This window comes from Camelus dromedarius, chromosome 14, assembly GCF_036321535.1.
Source record: "Camelus dromedarius isolate mCamDro1 chromosome 14, mCamDro1.pat, whole genome shotgun sequence".
Classification (NCBI taxonomy): domain Eukaryota; kingdom Metazoa; phylum Chordata; class Mammalia; order Artiodactyla; family Camelidae; genus Camelus; species Camelus dromedarius.
This window is the reverse complement of record NC_087449.1, coordinates 37,962,354-37,982,200: the sequence shown is the minus strand read 5'-3', so window position 1 is coordinate 37,982,200 and position 19,847 is coordinate 37,962,354. Positions and strand designations below refer to the sequence as shown.

The 19,847-nt window shown below is 42.0% G+C and overlaps 1 protein-coding gene across 8 annotated transcripts in view; it reads left to right on the top strand.

Annotated features, from left to right (window-relative positions):
- The window catches only part of MAST2 (microtubule associated serine/threonine kinase 2), a 174,740-nt gene that overhangs the window by 134,950 nt on the left and 19,943 nt on the right, over window positions 1-19,847 (top strand). For 6 of the 8 annotated variants that reach the window (XM_031465041.2, XM_031465043.2, XM_031465038.2 and 3 more), the window contains 4 exons: window positions 11,152-11,227; window positions 14,116-14,136; window positions 15,945-16,023; window positions 18,207-18,361. In XM_031465041.2, coding sequence (XP_031320901.1) covers window positions 11,152-11,227; window positions 14,116-14,136; window positions 15,945-16,023; window positions 18,207-18,361 — 331 coding nt within the window. Of the gene's footprint in view, window positions 1-9,766; window positions 11,228-14,115; window positions 14,137-15,944; window positions 16,024-18,206; window positions 18,362-19,847 lie in introns of those variants that run through there. The other 2 variants (XM_031465039.2, XM_064493624.1) reach the window with 2 other exon arrangements.

Genomic DNA, 19,847 nt, shown 5'->3' with positions numbered 1-19,847 from the left:
ACACACACACACACCCCGCATCTTCTTTATCCATTCATCTGCCAGTGGACATTTAGGTTGCTTCCATGTCTTGGCTATTTTAAGTAGTGCTGCTATGAACATTGGGGTGTATATATCTTTTCAAATTAGAGTTTTCATTTTTTCTGGATATATGCCAAGGAGTGGGATTGCTGGATCATAGGGTAAGTCTACTTTTACTTTTTTAAGGAGCCTCCATACTGTTCTCCATAGTGGCTGCACCAATTTACATTTCCACCAACAGTGTAGGAGGGTTACTTTTTCTCCTCTCTCCATTATTTATTATTTGTAGACTTTTTGATGATAGCCATTCTGAGCAGTGTAACCTCTAGCATTTCTGATTCTTTCTTAGAATTTCCATGTCTCTGCATTCATTATCCATCTGTTCTTGCATGTTGTCTACTTTTTCCATTAAAGCCCTTAGCATATTAATCATAGTTTTTTAAAAAAATTCTTGCTCTGATAATTTCATATCTGACTCTGGTTCTGATGCTTGTTCAGTCTCTTCAGACTGTGTTTTTTGCCTTTGAGTATGCTTTGTAAGTTTGGTTGAAAGGCATACATGATGTACTACATAAAAGGAATCACAGTAAATAGGCCTTTAGTAGTAAGGTATTGCGGGAGGAGAAATGTTCTGTAGTCCTCAGTCTATTGTGAGCCTGTGGCCTTGGACTTAGTTCTGCCCAACCTTAGATAGGATACGGCTGGAGGGGGCTGGAATTAGGTATATTTCCTCTCTCCCCGGTAGGTTAGGCTTTGATCAAACCCCTGAAGGTTAGGCTCTGGTAAAATAGTTTCTCCTGAAGGCATGCCTTGTTAAGAACAGAATGCTCTGGCATATTTCCCAATGGTTCCTTTACCCATGTGGCTGCTGAAAGGTTGAGGTGATTTTTCTCAAACATTCACTGTGAGGGCCTGGTAGGACTCCTGTGGGTAAAACTCAAAACAGTGTGGGGGCCTTTCTATGACTGTATCCCCTGGGAGTTTTTAAACTCGCAATCATGCACACTGAGCCTCTGGCAATTCTTCAGTTACAGTTCAGCTTTTCCTATTGGCACTGTTTCCCCAGGAGGTTTCTACTCATGCGTTTCTGCTGTGTTAAGTTTTGATACTCTCTGCCTGTCTCTCTCTCATTTTGGGGGCAGTGGTTTGCCCTGGGACTTCACTTCTCTGACACATCTAAGTAGAGTTGTGTTTTGATTTGTTTAGCTTTTAACTTGTTAGGATGAAGCAGCAACCTCTAAACTCCTTATGTGCCAGACCAGAAATGGGAAGAAAGTTCATTTATTTTGATTGCCTATAGAGTATTCCACTGTAAAACTGTACAACAATTAACATATTTATTTCTTATTGATGGACATTATGTCAATCTGGGCCTAATCAGGAGACAGAAGTCACACAGTGATTTAAAGAGGTGACATTTGATAGAATTATTAACTATGACAATACAAAAGTAACTTTAATGTGTAAGAGAACTCTCTAAGTGTGCCATAGAGCTGAGGGAAAGTACCCAGCAAAGAACAAACCTGGTAGGAAGGCTGTTTGGACAGTACTTCCTCTGGACTAGACTCAGACCTTGCTGGGGAAGGTGTTAGTGTGTAGACCACTGGATGGTGGAGATATTTGCTGGTTTGCCCAGGCCAGAGCTGGTCCACAGTCACTGAGCAATCAGGAAGCAGCCCTCAAGCAGTGGCACATCAGCCAGTATGCAGGCCTGCACAGAGAGTGGGAGGCATGGAGCATATTATATCCCTCCAGAACAACGTGGAAGACAAACTCTACAATTGCAGGAGTGGACCAGGCAAGCAGAGGGTGTCAGGGCCGGAGTATGGGCTTGTCTGGAACATACAGCATCCGTGCAGAGAGGGCTGTGGAAAGGTGATCACCTGGTCAGGTCAGGGATGCAAGGCTGCCAGCATGTGATTAGGTCCGAGCACCCCTGCCTGTCCTCACTGCCACACTATTGAGTGATAGTGCAGTTGCTGGGATGGCAGCCAGAGCCTCTTCCTTCCAGTGTCCCTCCAGCGCCCTCTACTGGGAAAGTTTAACATTGTGTTCACTATGAAGGAAATACCTAAAGGAATTCTCCCCTCTTATGGCAGAGAAGGTGTTAAAGGATGAATTTGGAGTTGAGAAGTATTAAATTGGTAACTAGCTCAGATATTTAGATTGTTTTCAATTTTTCACTGTTACAGTCAGCGTAACAAACATCCTTCTTCATATTCTTTTTGTACGTATGTATAAAGACTGTATAGAAATCATATGTAGGCATGAACTTGCTAAGTTATGGAATATACTGTATAAGTAACAGACTAGTGGGTGTGCATATTTATATGATGTTTGTTACATATCATCTGATTTTAAACTAATACAATGGGACTAAAAGTTTATCTTCCTTGAGACTTCAGCCCCTATCATCCAAGGTCAAGAGCAGTCCCTAGTAATCACTCCTGTTTACTCCCTAACATTTGCAGCCTCCTTCTATCTGTCTTGAATCCACTAGGGGTGGTTTCATTATCCCGTATCCCCGTTTATATCAGTCATCACAGGAACCCTCAGGTATTCACCCCTGCTACCTCCTACATTCTTAATTCCTTTAAATCTCTGAACATTCTTTGTTCTGACCCCTTTTCTCATCACTCTCTGACTCTTGAAATTCTTCCAGTGTACCTCTGGAATTCATAATCCATTATCAGCAAAATCTCCTGTATGTTCAGTCTTGTTCTGATGGAATCCTGGGAGAGAGAAGGGTGAGAACACGATCTATAGCCCTCCAATGACCTCCTACTGGTGGGCCTAAAAGGAAGAATAGATGTCATCCTTGTCTTTTCATTATTCTCCCTCTCTTCTTCCTAATGCCCCATAGCTTTGAATCTTATTAAATTATATCACTTACTACCCATCATTGCAGCTGTAAATATATTAGTTCTTGACTTACTGCTACTCTTCAGTTCTGACTCCTCTGTTATTCTTGATCGTTTTGATACACTTATGTTGAAGATATTTTCAGTTCTTAGGACTTTCAGTTCTTTGAATTCCTGTCTTCCAGTGAGCTTCTCCTCCTTAGTGCCTCAGTCACTTATGCCCTATACCTGTACTTTAGACCTTGTCCCCATAGTTTTAGTTTCATTCTTCCTGCTCTCTGAGTACTAAACCAATCTTTCCACCTTGTGCCATCTAGAAACTTCATCCCCCCAAAACCAATCATTTGATTCCAGGACCTCTGATCCTTGGAACTCTTATTACATTAAGTTTGAGATGCCTTTTAGACATTGATGTGGGCAAATTAATATATTAGTCTTGATTTCAAGGGATAAGTAGGTAGGGCTGGAGAGTGCCTGGAAGAGAACACGAAGAGTCAGCAGGATACCTACCCCACCTCTAGGCCCAGCGACACAAAGGGATGTGTGGAACCAAACAGTCATTACTTGAGAGAGCTGCACAGAAAGCTGTGTCCACAGGGGAGAGCTATACTAAGTCCAGGGTGCTTGGAAGTATAAAAGTAAAGATATGCTGGCATTTGGAAGACAGGTTAAGAGGCCATAGTCATTGCCAAGATGTTAGGGAGTGTTAGAAGTGGAGAAAAATTATGAATATGGAAAAATTTATGAGGTCATATCAGCAGGGATTAGAACTGATTGTCTCTAGATTTCCTGGTTGGGTGATTAGTGAGCCATGATGCCCTTAACTTAAATAAGGAATATTGAACAGAAGAATAGATGTAGGGGAAGGGGAAAGGAGATCCCAGGAACAAATCAGTACATATATGGGCACAGAAGTGACACTGGGACAATTAGATGTCCATATGGAGCAGTTAAAAAACTTAGCTCTTACTTCACAAAACTCAGTACCAGATGAACTGTAGATTTTTTTCCAGCTTCATTAAGGTAATTGTCAAGTAAAAAAGTTGTAAAATATATCAAGTATGCAACATGATGATTTAATATATGTGAATTGTAGATTTAAATGTGAAAACCAAAACAATAAACTTTTACCGTATACAGTAGAATATCTTATTTTTTTAAAAGGACATAAATGGAATTTTTTTAAAGGACATTAATAGAGAAGAGTAATACATTTGACTACATTAAAATTAAGAATTCGTAGTCGTCAAAAGATACCACGAAAAGGCAAGTCTTAAAGTGAGAGAAGGTAATTATGACACTTAAAACTGACAAAGAGCTTTGATTCATAACATTTAAAGAACTCCAGCAAATCAGTAAAATTTAAAAATAGTATGGTTGAAAAATGGCCAAGAGACTTGAACACATAGTTCACAAAAGCAATCCAAATGGCCAATAAATACATGAAAAGATACTTCAATCTGACTATCAATTATGGAAATACAAAGTAAAATCACAGTGAAATACCATTATATGATCATCAAACATGGTTTATATTAAAACGACAAAACCAAATGTAAATGAATCTATGAAAAAATGGAAACCCTTAAGCACTACTGGTGGAAATATGAATCGGTATATCCATTTTGCAAAATCAGTGGCATTTTCTTCAGTAAAGTTTAAAAATAGACAGACTAAAGCACAAAAGGTCACATGTTGTATGATTCCATTTCTAATAAATGTCCAGAATAGGCAGTTCCATAGAAACAGAAAGTAGATTAGTGGTTGCCAAGGGCTTGGGGAAGAGTGGAATGAGGAGAGACAGGTACAGTTTCTTTTTTGAGTGATAAGCCTGTTCTGGAAGTAGATAGTGGTGATGGTTGCACAACTTGTGAATGTATTAAAACCGCTACACTGTGCACTTCAAAAGTGCATAAAATTCATACCTGAATTATCTCAGTTTTTTAAATTGAGAAAAACTAAACTCAAGTATTTAGAGATGCATATTTAGTTGGTAAAGCTGTAAGGGAATGATTGCCATAAAAGTCAGCGTAATGTTTACTTTTATTGGGAAAGGGGAGGGGTTTTGATTGGAAAGATTATGTAGAAGGATTTTGGAAGATGGCATTGTTAATCTGGATGATATTTATACAAGTGCTGACTGTATAAATTATACTCCTTTATAACTAGTTAAACATGTAAATGAAGCAACTGGTTCAAGGTCAGCTGACCACTCCCAGTTCTGTTTGTTTATATGTTTTATTATAACTTGTTTCTCTGGGATGGATGATTACTTGTCTTTGAATAGGTATTTCTTCCAACTGTTAAACTGCTTTGTGGGCTGCTGGCTTTTTTTTTAACTCAGATTTTTTGTCCTGTTGAGCCATTTCTGGCTGTTTTTAAGGAAAAGTTCTAGTGATGAATTTTTCTGAAGCCAGAACTGTGAATGTAAGTCAGTAAAAAGGATTGATTTAAATATTTCCTTCAGAATGTTAATTTCTAACATCTTGATCTTCCCTCAAAGACCAATTCAGATTATTGATTTTGTTCTGTCACAATCTTCATATTAGTAATTTTTGGCTTTTTTAAGAAAGAGAAATAGAGGAAGCACAGTAAGGGTGGCACGAACTTTTTTTAGCATCTATATAATAAACAATTTCTCTTGTCTTTATTCCAAGTTCCAACTTCTTAAAACTTTGAAATTTCCTCAACAGTAGGGTGTCTTTGTTATGTTAATGAGGTTACTCAAGGTGCCTCTGTAGATAGCTTCAGGATGGACGATGGTCACCAGGAAAACCAACCACACAATTAGAAAGTTGGAACTTTGGTCCAGCCCTACCTCCTAGGGAGGGGATAGGAGCTGGAGACTGAGTTCAGTTGTGTAGCCAGTGGTTTAGTCAATCATGCCTATCTAGTGAAACTCCAATAAAAACTGTAGACATCAAAGGTCAGAGTAGAACTTCCTGGTAGGTGAACACATTTATGCGCTGGGAGGATGACATGCCCAGATTCCACAAGGAAGAGGCACAGGAGCTCTGCATTCCTTTCCTGACTTTGCCTACGTACATCCTTTATATTAAAACTGTCAGTAAATACAACCCTTTCTGAGTTCTGTCGGTTGTTCTAGTAAATTATTAAAGCTGGAGTGGGAAGTCATGGAAACCTCCGAATTTATAGTCAGTAAGTCAGAAGTACAGGCACCTTCTACCTCCCAAGGTTAGTTGGTAGGGTGGGGAGTGAGGCCTCTGTTGAGAACCTTGGCCTTAACCTGTTGGGTCTGTGCTAACTCTGTGGTAGGTGTCAGAATTGAATTGCAGCACACCCAGCAAGTATCAGAATAGTAATCTTTTGAAAAGTATAGTGGAGCCTGGCTAGTTGGGAGGAAGGCTTGTTTATTATTTCATCAGCTTCCAGGTGGTGGGACTCCATTGTTACATGCCCCAAACCACAGATGCTTTTTGCCAAAGATTACATTCACATACATACAGGTCTGTTTCTGGCTATGTCCTGGCAACTACCCCATAACTTGCAAGCCATTACCTTTCTCTGATGTTGGCCGTATTGGGTGTAAAAGATGTTGAATTGTGAACCAGCTCTAAAAAGTTCTAGTGAACAAATGTATAAACCTAAAAAACTGGTAAATCAGTAAGTCCTTAGCTTATTGACACTGTAATAAAGATGACCATATAGTGCCTTTAGTTCTGGTAGATGCCACCAAGGGTTCAAAATAGGAAAGCAGAGGAGAGACAGTGGTCATTGACTCAGAAAAAGCCTTTGATTTAGAAATTGTTATAAATTAACTCTGGGTGAATAAAGTCTGACTCTGTTATGGCTTTATGGAGGCTTCCATCACCTTTCATTTGACTTATTGAAGAAACGCCCTAACTTCTTTTCTCTTTCTACCCAGTCCATTCTAAATTTTGAAGCTGGACGTCTTTTCTGATATATCACTTTTTATCTGTCATTCTGCTACTTAAAATTTTCAGATAGCAACATTCACTGAAGTGGTTCTCTAAAGATAATCCACTCCGTTGTTGGGGGGAAAGAGAAAAACTTTTGCTTATTTTTTATCATGAAAAATAAAAATTAATATAGGCTTTCCTAGTATTTAGGTATAGATCAACACAGGTACCTTCATTGGATCCATTTGTCAGACTGTGTCCTAAATTGTACATAATGTATCATGAACAAAGAGTGGAGTTCAACTGTACACCCTCAGTCATCCATCTCCCTTCAGCATACTGCAACATATTGCAGCTTACAGGTGAATTTTTTTGATAGCTTGTAAGATGGTGTGGAGGGACCTTCAAAAAGTTTTGTATAAGTGATGCAGGAAAAACAAATGTGGAGCATGAGCAGGGCCGTGTTCCAGGCTTCGGGTGAGCCCTGGGATGTGCCCTGCCAAGTGTGGGTCCTTGGCTTCAAGCAAGAAAGAATTCAAGAGCGAGCCACAGTTGAGTAAAGGTAGATTTATCAGAGAGATACACTGAAAGGCAAGAGAAAGGCCACGAGGTGTGGGGATTGGATGCTCAGATTAGAGTAAAAGTAGGTACGTGCTCCATAGACAGAGTGCGGGCTGTCTCCGAATGAAGGAGGGGGCAGCTGTGAGGGGCAGTGTTGCCCATTTTTATGGGCTCTGGTAGCTTCAAATGCAAATAAGGGGAAGGACCAGTCTAACTAGTCTGGGGAAGGGACTGGGGTTCCCAAGTTGGCCATTTCCCACTCTTTGACCTTTTGTGGCTAGCCTTGGGACTGCCATGGTGCCTGTGGGCATGTTATTTACCATGCTAATATATTACAGTAGGTGTATAATGAAGCTTAAGATCTGCTAGAAGATTTCCCATATACCCCTCCGTCCTCACTCATGGATGGCCATTTACAATACCAGTATCAGAATTGTTAACCCCATGCTGCCATGGGAAACAACTTTATGGATTTGAGTTGAGTCTGTATATGCAGTTCCTTTTGCCTTTAGTCTTACAGCCTCCATTCATTTCTGTTCCTAAAGTCAGGACTTTTCTTTCCATTGCCTTCATTGAAGTTGTTTCATATATTTACAATATAGTTAGATTATTTTATCATGGGCTACATTCTTCTTGGGGATCCCCTAACCTCATAAATGATATTTTTAAATTGTATACTTTACTCTTTGTGTTGTAAAGTTCTGTAGGTTTTAACAAATGTGTTATGTGTGTCCACTATTACAGTATGATACAGAATAGCTTCACTGCCCTAAAAGTGCATAGCGTCTCACTTATTTGTCCCTCATCTCCCCACCTCTCCCCACCAAGCAACCACTGATCTTTTTACTGTCTCCATAGTTTTACCTTTCCCAGAATGTCATATAGTTGGTATCATACAGCCCGCAGTCTTTTCAGATTGGCTTCTTTCACTTAGTAATATGCTTTAAGTTTCCTCCATATCTTTTTATGGCTTGATAATATATTTCTTTTTAGTGCTGAATAATTCCATTGTCTAGATGTACCACAGTTTATCCACCCACCTACTAAGGGATACATGGATTGTTTCCAAGTTTTGGCAGTTATAAGTAAAGCTGCTATAAGCATCTATGTGCGAATTTTTGTGTGGACAAAAGTTTTCTATTCAATTGAGTAATTACTTAGGAGTGCAGTCACAGAATTGTACAATAAAACTATGTGTAGCATTGTAAGAAATTGCCAGCCTGTCTTCTAAGTGGCTATACCATTTTGCATTCCTACCAATAATGAATAAGAGTTCCTGTTGTTCTGCATCCTTGTCCGCATGAGCTGTTGTCAGTTTTTTAGCCATTCTAATAGATGTGTATGCGTAGCCCATTGTGGCTCTTAATTCGTGATCCTCTGCGACAGATGTTGTTCAGCAACTTTTCATGTGCTTGTTTGCCATCTGTATATCTTCTTTGGTAAGATGTCTGTTCTAATCTTTTCCCCTTTTAAAAATTAGGTTGTTTTCTTATTGTTAAGTTTTAAAAGTTCTCCATACATTTTTGATACAAACCTTTTACAAGAGATGTGTTTTGCAGATATTTTCTCCAGTCTGTGGTTTGTCCTTTTTATTCTCTTAACAGTGTCTTTTGCAGAGCAGAAGTTTTTAATTTTAATGGAGTCCAACTGACTAATTTTTTTTTTCATTGATTGTGCTTTTGGTTTCATATCTAAGAATTCACTGCCAAAGCCACAGTCGCTTTACTTTCCTCCTGTGTTATCCTCTAGAAGGTTGATAGTTTTGTGCTTTACATTTAGGCAGATATTACATTAGGATCATTTACATGATCCATGTTGAGTTAATTTATGTGAAAGGTTGTATCTAGATTCTTTTTCCATTCAGACATCCAATTGTTCTAGCACCATTTGTTGAAGAGACTATTCTTTCTCCATTGAATTGCCTGTGCACCTTTGTCATATATCAATTGACAGTATAGTTGTGTTTGTCTATCTCTGGGTGCTCTGTTCTGTCCCATTATCTATGTGTCTGTTCTTTCACCAATGCTACACTGTCCTGGTCAGGACAGTGAGTCTTGAAGTCAAGTAATGTCAGTCCTCCAACTTTGTTTCTCTTCAGTGTTGTGTTGGCTTTTCTGGTTATTTTGCCTATCCATGCAAACTTTAGGATCTGTTTGTCAGTATTCACCAAGTAGTTTGCTGGGATTTTGATTAAAATTGAATCTTATAGATCAGGTTGGGAAGAACTGGCATCTTAATACTGAGTCTTTCAATCTATGAACATGTAATATCATTTCATTTATTTAGATCTTTGACTTCTTTCATCAGAGTTTTATAGTTTATAGCATATAGATCATATTTATTTTTTGTTAGATTTATGCATTCATATACATTTCATTTTATGTTAATTATATTATGTTTTTCTATTTCAGCTACCAATTGTTCATTGCTGGTAGAAAGGAAAGCAACTGACTTGTATATTAGCCATGTATCTTGTATCCTGTGACTTCGCTGTAATTGCTAATTAGTTCCAGGAGTGATTTTTTTTTTTTTTGGTTTATTATTTAATCTCTACATAGTCATCTCATCTACAAAGACAGTTTTGTATTTTCCTTCCCAATCTATTTACCTTTTATTTCCTTTTCTTGTCTTACTGTACTAGGTAGGACTTCCGGTATGATGGTAAGTAGGAGTGGTAAGAGGGGACACCCTTGTCTTATTCTCAGTCTTAGAAGGAAAGCATACAATTTCTCACCATGAAGTCTGATGTTATCAATATGCCTTCTGGAGATGAAGTTCCCCTCTGTTCTTAGTTAGCTGAGAGTTTTTATCAGGAAAGGGTGTTAAAATTCTGTCAAATGCCTTTTCTGTATCAGTTGATGTGATTAAGTGGCTGTTCCTGTTTAGTCTGTCATTGTGGTAGGGTATGTTAATTGATTTTCAAATATTGGGACAGATTTGAATACCTGGAGTAAATTCCACTTAGTCATGTTATGTAGTTGTTTTTCATTGTTAGAAGTGGGAAGGTGGGCAGGGATAGGTAGAATGGTCAGCATATCATGGAGTATGGTGCTTACTACAACATGGCCTTTTGGGGAGAGACACGTTGACAGCTTCTGCCAGCTAGGGGCTCCTAAATAGCAGCCCCCAGAAGGAAGTTAGACCAAAGAAGTGTGGCAGGCTTAGGTTTGAGAACTGTTGTGACTAGTGTAAAGGTAAGTACCCAGTTTTGTTCAAAGCTTCTGAGGTGTAAGTTTTTAACTTACAGGGGACATGTGAAAACTAATAAAGAGATGGAGATAATTCGTACACCATGAGAGGCTTGGCATGCTTTGCAGACTTGGGGGCCTGTATACAGACTTTAAGGAGCACTGCTATCCTAAGTCCCCACCTGAGAACTTTAGTTTCCCTTGAGCACACATATTTGAGTTAGCCCCTTGGATGCAGTGTGCAGAGATACAAGTACAAGAGACTTTCAGACCAGGGGTCCTGTTGCCCTTTGAGAAATGTTAGAGCATTAGGCCATGCAATCTGCACTGAATGAGTTCGAGCCTTCAAAAAGTCAGGTTAACTTGACTCGAATCCTAAGAAGGGCAGGAAATCGTCAAACTGCTGCCGGATCTGGAACAGATGTCTGAGAAACACAGATGGTTACAGGCAGCTTGGGAACATGGGAGAAACCTCAGGGCTGTCAAACTTTCACAAAGAGAGAATCATTAAATGGATGGTGGGCCTGAAAAAATCACCATATATGCTAATTGCTGATGCTTGGGGAAGATTTCTTCCCATCTCAACCCTCCTCAGAAGCAAAATTCACAGAGGCTTTCTTTTCCTTTCCCTGTCCACAGGTAACAGTCCATTGGACAGCCCCAGGAATTTCTCTCCAAATGCACCTGCTCACTTTTCCTTTGTTCCTGCCCGTAGGTAAGCTGATAAAAACTTCTCTGTGACGAACATATGTGGCACTTGCATGAATGTCAGTTAAATGTAGCTTCCTCCTCTGAGGCACTGCCCTTCCAAGTGTGTTACCTTGGTCTACTAGCCATCAGAATTCTTTCCCTACATTCCTTGCCCAGGTCATAATTATCTTGTTCAAGCTTTGCTTTCCAAATGCCCTAGGTATTTGTGTTTGAATGTTCAAATGGGCAAGTAGATATTAGAGGTAGATTTATTTTTATAATCCTAAGCACAAGTGCCTGGTTTCCTGAGGGTATGTTCCAAAACATTATACTCTTGTTGAGAGCTATCCTAGAGAGATCGATGAGAAAATGAGCTTTCCTCCCAGCAGGGCCCAAAGTTGTACTCTTACTTTTCCAACTCAGCTATTTCCAGGGAGCTGGAAGGATCCATATATGCCTCAGGGGGATCAGGAGATCACCGAGTCTTCACTTATCCTCCCGTGAATTTAGAAGGATTTGGTGCATTGCAGAGCCATGCTTGTGTTCCTCACATTTCACTCCTCTCTGGAAGTGAAAAAAACTTAGCTCTGGCACCTGGAAGCAATGCTGATAGCTCAGCCCATTGCCAGGGTAGCACCTGGCCTCTGGAGAAGTATTGAGCAGGCTGACATGAGTCCATCAAACCACGTACCAAGGCTTCATATACAAATGATTTACTTTTCAGAACGTCTCTAAAATTGTTTCTTGGATAGAGTTCATATTCTTTGATTTTATTTTTTATTTTTGTTTTAAAAAAGTATTCTTGACTAGAGTCAGTCTTTGGCATTAAGACGTCCAGAAAATTCATGGCTCTAGATTTGAAGCCTTTAATGGATAGAGAATGATATATACTGCTTGAGACCAGAGGAGTTTCTTTACTCAGATTACTTTTTTAAAAGCGGTAACAGAAAAGGAACAGATTCCTTGAAATAGCATTAACTCTCTACTTAAATGACAACCCAGAAGAAATCCACCCGCTTCCTCTCCAGGATTCTATGTAGCTGAAAAAGACACGGACAGGTTGGGAGAGGTTTGGTGGCTGACTTGGGTGCCCCTCCTGACCCAGTTGCCTTCTTCAAAACAAATACCATCTGAGTTCATCCCATGGACTCACCTCTCCTACCCTGTGTAACTTCCAGTTAGTTAACCAAGGATCCAGGTAGTAATACTTACAGTAAAGAATATACTGGGTGGATCCATCTGTTTTTCCAGTGCTGCTGGGAAATCTCACTTATCCCAGACTTCCTGCCTTGATTGTGTGTGAACTGTAGCCTCAGATTAGGTCTGAGCTGGGAGGGCAAGACCTGTGACTAATCTCTGTAAGTGGCATTGAATCATTTCCCATTCATTCAGTAAATATTTACTGAGCACCTTGTAAGCACAGGCACTGTGCTGGATACTTAGTTGCATAGTGGTAGCAAAACAGACATTGCACTAACTTTTTAGAAACTTAGTAGACTTAGTAGAATCTGTGTACTTGTTATTCCCTTTGAAGGAATGCTGTTCCCTTAGGCCTTCGCTTAGTAAATTTGTTCTTGCTTTTCATTTCACATCTTAAATGCCAGTCGCCCAGAGAGACCTTCCCTCATCATGCAATATGAAGGAGCCCCTTCACCATTCTCCAGCAGATCATCTAGTTTTATTTTTAAATGAGTACTTCTCAATACCTGATACAGTCATTCCTCAGTATCCAGAGGGGATTTGTTCTAGGACCCCCATGGATACAAAATCCACAGATGTTCAAGTCCCTTATATAAAATGGCATGGTATTTGCACATCCTCTCATATACCTTCAGTCATCTCTAGATTACTTATAATATCTAATACAATGTAATGCTATGTAAGTAGTTTTAAATACAGTGTAAATAGTTGCTGGCATGGGGCAAATTCAAGTTTAGCTTTTTGGAAATTTCTGGATTTTTTTTTCCAAATATTTTTGATTCATGGTTGATTGAATATGCACATGTGGAACCCACAGATACAGAGGGCTGATTATATTTTCTTATTTGTTTGTTTTCTGTCTCCTTTCAACCAGAATCAAAGCACCTTTAATAGATACACCTTAATATGCTGAAGGCTGTGTCTGTTGTTATATTATAAACAGTCGGTGCTTAGTGATTGAATGAGTGGTGGGGGAGAATAATGAACAAGCAAACAAATACATAGTTATAAACAGTGATAAATGACTGTAAAGGAAAAGGACATGATGCTGCCAGAGAGCATAGGAAGGGAATAGGGCTGGAGAGTCTTTACTGGGTGGTCGTGTAAGGCCTCTCTGAAGGACTGACTTTTAAGCTAAGACCTGAAGGGTAAGAAGGTGCCTGCCATGTTGGGTGTGAGGACACAGGTGTGTAGACCAGCTCAGGCAGAGGGCATAGCATGTTGCATTGGTGCCCTTGTGTCTGCTTCATTCCCTGGGCTTTAGGAGTAGGACCACCTTGGGGTTTGGGGCCTGGTGTTACCACTGAGATCCACACAGGTCTGTGCTAGGTGGCGTGGAGTTTGAGTCATGTGCATGGAACCTAGAACCCTGTCCCCTTATCGGACGTAGTAGGGAAAGCAGCTAGGTATTGGTGGGGGAAAGGAGGAGAACTTCAACCCTGCCAAACAGGGTACTCAGGAATTGTGTTTCCTATCGCTGGAGTCAGGGTTGAGCTTTATAGCATCACATTAATTTGTAATATCACACAAAAGACAGATTTAATGAAACTCTAAGGATAGACCCATTAGATCCTACAGTCTGACTTCTAACTTCCATACATTCCTAAGCAGAAGGTTTGCCTCTGCCAAACTAGACCAAAATCCAGAGGTCAAACAGATCAGTCTTTCTGGTTCCCTTTGATTCTCACTTTAATGTATGTCTTTTCACTACAGCCATGGCCACAGAGCGGACAGGTAATAGCGGATGTGATGGGGAAGAGGGCTGGGAGACTGCTATGCATGGCCAGACAGTATGGTTTGTGGTTTTGTGCTTGGTGAGAACTGGCTGTGATGAGTCTTCTCTGACTGTGGGTATGAACGTTTGGCCTTTGTATCTAACAAAGAGGTCCTAAGGAGCCCTCTCTACCTGCTGGAACCAAGGCTATGTGCTCTTATGCTCAGAAGCAGGAATTGCTGAGTAGTTCCATGCTTCTGAGTATAGGGACAAGTCACCCTCATTCCCACAACTTTCCTCAGTTGCCCAGTGAGATGACCAGGCAGAGGAAACAAAGCATCCTATAGGAGCATTACTGACTCTAGTAGCCCCCGCTCTTCAGTTTAAGGAAAAATGGCTGTGACACAATTGGTTTCCATCACTATAGAAAGGAGAAGGACTCACCTGCGGAAAAGCCTATTTGACAAGGGTTTGGGGAATGCCTCCCTGAGTTAAACTAGTCCCATCTTTGCTGAACTCTGTTTTCCTGGGATTGACTTGCTTTCTTGTGTAGAGCTCTCAGGCTCTCAGGACCCAGCAAACAGATCAGAGAGTCTGTCATGTTTGAGCAGCCTCCTGGGTATCTCTTGCCTCAGAGACTAGGTTCCAGCAGAAGTGGCTGCCTGGGTGGCATGAAGTTTGAGTCATGTGCATGTGGCATGGAACCCCCGGCTGTCCCCTTACGGAACATGGCAGGAAGGGTTGCTTTGTATTGGTGGGGGTGGGGAGGAGTGCGTCAAAAAGAGAAGCCCTGGCAAGATTGACTCCTCTTTTTCCTTCTTCCTCTCCCTGCCTTGCCCGCCACCCCCACCCCCTTTAACTGTGAAGCCTGGAACAATTCACTCAGATCTCTGGGTCTTGATTTTTTCCCTGAAGATTGAGAATTTTGAACTTAATGTCCAAAGGTCTTCCATTGCTAATGATCTGAGGTTCTGTGGGTCCCATGAGAGTATTTTCTTTAATTTCAACCAGAGCAGGCTATATCCCCAAGCTCCACAAGAAAGAACACTTATGTTATAACACATCCCACAGTCCAGGAAAGAATCACTTATTCATGTGACCAGATACATGTTTGACCTTTCTTCTCTGTAGCAAAGCAGATAACTCTGGTATTTTGGATGAGAGCTTTAGGGTGTATCTTCTCACAAGCATCAGGAAGCCTGCCCCAGAGTCTCATGTCCAGCTCCAGCTGTGCCGCCTCACTCCTCTTTCATAAGGTCACTGTCACTCTTCGGCAAACATTCTCAAAGACTGGACTTATGGTTCCTGGTGGATCTGGGTAGCCTTTGACTATTTGCTATCTGTTGATTCCCGCTCAGAATCAGATGGTAGTTCCACTTCTTCCTGGTTATCAATCCAGTAGCCTGGGGAACACCAAAGGGCTCTTCACATGGAGCCTTCAAAAAAGGAAATGGCAGTTCAGTGGCAGTTCTCTCTTTGTGATGATGCCTTTAGCTGGAGTTCTCTGTCATCGCTAAAAGTGAATAAGTTCAGAGTATAAAGATTTTTATTCCAAAACCATAGTATTGTGTAGCAGATGTTCTTATTTGAAGTCATGGACTCCTTTATAGTCAGAGATGTCTTTCTTTGCGTGGAAAGCACACAGCAATAGGCCCCATTTAGGAGAGAGATGTGAAAGTATGTTCTGGACCAAGCAGTTCTGTCTTCAGACAAGGAAGAGCCTACCAGTGAACCAACTGCCCCCCCAAAAAGCTGATGGGAAGACAGGCAGGTCCTGGGCTCAGGGTGGGGCCCAGTAGAAACTGCCTAACATTCTTGTCTTACGTAGGACTGATGGACGGCGCTGGTCTTTGGCCTCTTTGCCTTCTTCAGGCTATGGAACCAACACTCCCAGCTCTACCGTCTCAGTAAGTAGCCAAACCTGTGTCCATACCTCCCTCACCCTGAGGAAATACTTCCCTACAGGCTATTGCTCCCTGTCCCTACAGTGTTGCAAAATGGTTCTCAACTTTTCCTCCAAAGCTAAACTCAAAGAGGTTGCTTGAGGATGAGGCTGAGTCGGGCAAGGAGCTGGTGGCTCTTAACAGCTTTGGAAAGAATTAACCAGCATGTTTCTGGGCATCAGTTAGTCCTAGTGGAGTCAGAGGAGGGCCTTGAGGATGGAATTCTGCTTTGCCAGTGAGGCCGGGCACTGGGCTAAGCATGGCTCCCTTGCTCTCCTATTTTATTTCTAGAACTGCAGCCAAGAGCAGATAACCCATCCCATGTCCCAAAGACCTGGTAGACCTTCCTCCTCCTCTTTCATTTTTTCCCTTTCAAAAAAAGAAGGGAAGGATTTGTGTTATTTGATATTCAAGTTTGATGTATATCAGCAAAACACTTGGGCCTGTCTCTAAAGCTTCCAGTTATGTCTCTTTTAGAGGAGATTTTAGCCTAAAACACAATGGATGTCCTAATATTCACTATGTACAGTTGACCCTAAAATGAGTTTTCCTCATTGAGCAGCTTTTATGAAGCCAGAATGACAGGGATGGCAAACTTTTTCTGTAAAGGGCCAAATAGTACATATTTTAGGCTTTGCAAGCCATGTAAAATCAGGCTGCATTCCCCTGTCTTCCACCTCTCCAGGGCTTCTCAGCTCAGTTTCTCTTTATTCATAAATCCCAAGCAGGTAGAGGAATATCATTTCCTCCCTTGACCTAGATATTACTCTTAAATTAATTCAAAGATCTCACTGGTGTTTTTGGCAGCTCTTAAGCTTCCGGTCTTTCCCTAGTAAATACCCCCTCCCCATAATCTTTTACTCAACAGGTGATTTTTTTTCAGACCCAAGGTAAGAGTCATATATTTTGTGATATGTGTGTATGTTCCTGTTCTGTAAGTTTTAATAGACTCAACACATTGCTCCAGCTTATTTTATTGGAATATCTTAAAATACCAATTTTTCTTCATGTTAGTTGGAGTTGGGTGAGGATACTTTTTTGTAATTTCCACCGAAATCATTTATAAAAATGTGACCAAGGCAGAGCCCTGTGGAAATCTTCCACTAGCTATTTCCAACTTTATGTGTCATAACATTGCATGAGAGAAGAGTGCACTGTTAGTCAAAAAGAATTCTGATTCTTTCTTAGTATTGAGACTTATGAGTGGCAACAGAGTTCTCTCAGTGTGGCACTGCAGCTTTGACTGTAAATGGATTTAGATATTTAAACCCCAGATCCTTCCTCCGTTACTGAACAGAAATTGAGCCTGTGATGTTAGGTCTCCTGCTGCCATAGCCCGTCTTGTCCATCTTGTCCGGGGCAGTGGGAACTCACCGATCCTGGTGCTGGCCGGGCTGCCACAGCGGTGGCCATGGTGGGATGCCAGTGTAGCTCACTCCCTCACACGCTCTCTTTTGATTCCAGTGGGCCCTTGTCTGGAGTCACAGCCACTGGGCCATGTTTAGAATTCTTAATTGTTTTCAGGGCATCTGATCTTTGGGTTCCAGAGCTAACAGTAATTTTCTTCCCTGCTGGATTTTCTTCTTTCACGTGTGCCTGGGCACAGGCTTCACAGCCTCAGCACAGGGGCCCTCTGGGTGACAGCCAAAAGAAAACATTGCTGAGCCACCCCGGGGGCTCTCCCAAGGTTGTAGCAGGGACAGCTTACGGGGATGTCATTTGTAGGATGGGCATACCTAGAACATTTCCTAATAAGCCAGGAAGCGTCATTTATTAATTATTGCCATTCCAACTAGCCCAGAGCTTCACTGAGGGCAAAGGGTCCGTGCAGAGCGTCTGTGTCTTGCCATGTAAGGAGGCTCTCTAGGTATTAGGCAGCTCTCACACCTCCTGAACGTCTGGGTCTGACCCCCTGCAAGACTTGTGAAGGACAAGATTATCTTGGCTTCGCTGGGACTGAGGGCTCTGAAAGGTGGAGATGAATGGGATGGTGCACAGTGGAGGCTTAAGGGGGAGCGAGGAAGGTGCCTGCTGTGGGCTGGCCAGGTTTGTGCTGACTGGGGAGCCGCTGACCATTTTTAGAACTTCTCCGCTCCTGGACTGCCTCGGAGTGTCTTTACTGCTCTCTTTAACTTTGTCCCCTCTAGTCATCATGCTCCTCGCAGGAAAAGCTGCACCAGTTGCCCTTCCAGCCTACAGCTGATGAGCTGCACTTCCTGACGAAGCATTTCAGCACAGAGAGTGTGCCCGATGAGGAGGGCCGGCAGTCCCCAGCCCTGCGGCCCCGCTCCCGCAGCCTCAGGTGAGGGTGCTCTCTGCGCACAGCCCCGGACCCGTGGAGCTCAGCTTGTCTGCACAGCATGGGAGTCAGCAAACTTACTCCATAAAGGGCAGGGTAGTGAATAATTTAGGCTTTGTAGGCCATACCATCTCTGGCAGCTACTTACTCTGTCCAAAATCATCTGCAGACATTATGTAAACATTATTTATCAAAGCAGGCAGCAGGCCAGATTTGGTCTGTGGGCCAGTTTGCCAACCCCTGGCCTGGCACATGGGCATAGCTTGAATGAGTCAAGCCCAGTGAAGCTCAAGCCCTTTGGCTTCAAGTACAGCTCAACCTGCCACCCCAGGAGATAGGTGCTGTCAAGTGGTCACGTTTTTTCCCTTTGAAAGTAGTCGGCAGTAGAAATGTACTTTGGACTCCATTCAGTGAAAGGAGAGGGATAGTACCATCCATTCTAATGGCTCCCTGGCTGGAGAACCTGGAGGCCCAGGATACGTGAACTAGGCCAACTAAAAAGTTGCTGCTGAAGACACTTGTGGATGACTCGGGGACGAAGCCCATTTCAGAAGCAGAACTATATGCCCATCTGAATCTGTCTCATTTCCCTGAATCACCTGGGCTCATCAAACCATACAAACCTTAACAGCTGATTTATCTGTGGATTCCATAGAGTAAACCAGCTCTTCTCTTTGGCATTGGGTGGTAAATCTGTGCCAAAATTCCAGGTTAAGGAATAGGTAAAGATTTAAACGAGGATGGCTTTAACAACTGAGCTCAGCTTTCCAGGGTCCCTGGGAAATAATAAGTTGGCTAATATGTTCAGGGTGGGAGCCCAGAGGAACGGTGCCTCCTAGAAAGAAATCCCTCAAGGTAATGTTGGCACTGTTGAGTGTCAGGGAGTGAATGGAGCCAGACAACAAAGACTGGTTCAAGTTCAGACTGATGAAGATAATGACTGGGACTGCAGGTCAAAGGGTCAGACATACACATGAGTGAGAATGGCGCCCAGTGCCTTTGTCTCACATAGAGGAATGCCTAATCTTGGTGCCCTCAGTCCACACAGAAACAGGGGCACCTTTTAGGCCATTTGAGGTTGAGAGGACTACAGTACCTCAGGGAACTCCCTGAAGATTACTCTTGAAATGGTTGGTGATGTGCATTAATGCAGCAGGCAGACCATGGCCCGCTGCAGGGAGAAGGGGCAGAGAGGAACAGTGCGAACTTAGCTCAGCTGGAATCACGTGTCAGGGCACCACCCTGGGCAGGACCCAAACAGCCATTCAGCTGTGCGGCTCAAACTTTGAAATCCGTTAAGAGGATGTAACCACACATGGGCCAAAGGGGAAGATTTAGATGACCCAGGTTTATAATTCACTACAGAATGGACTGGCCTCCTTCATCCCCCAGTTGAGAGCCTAAGTTAGCTTCATTGGCTGTAGCTTGTTTGGAAAAAGTTAGATATACACCGTTTCCCTTCGGTTGTTTATTGGTGGTTTGATATAAT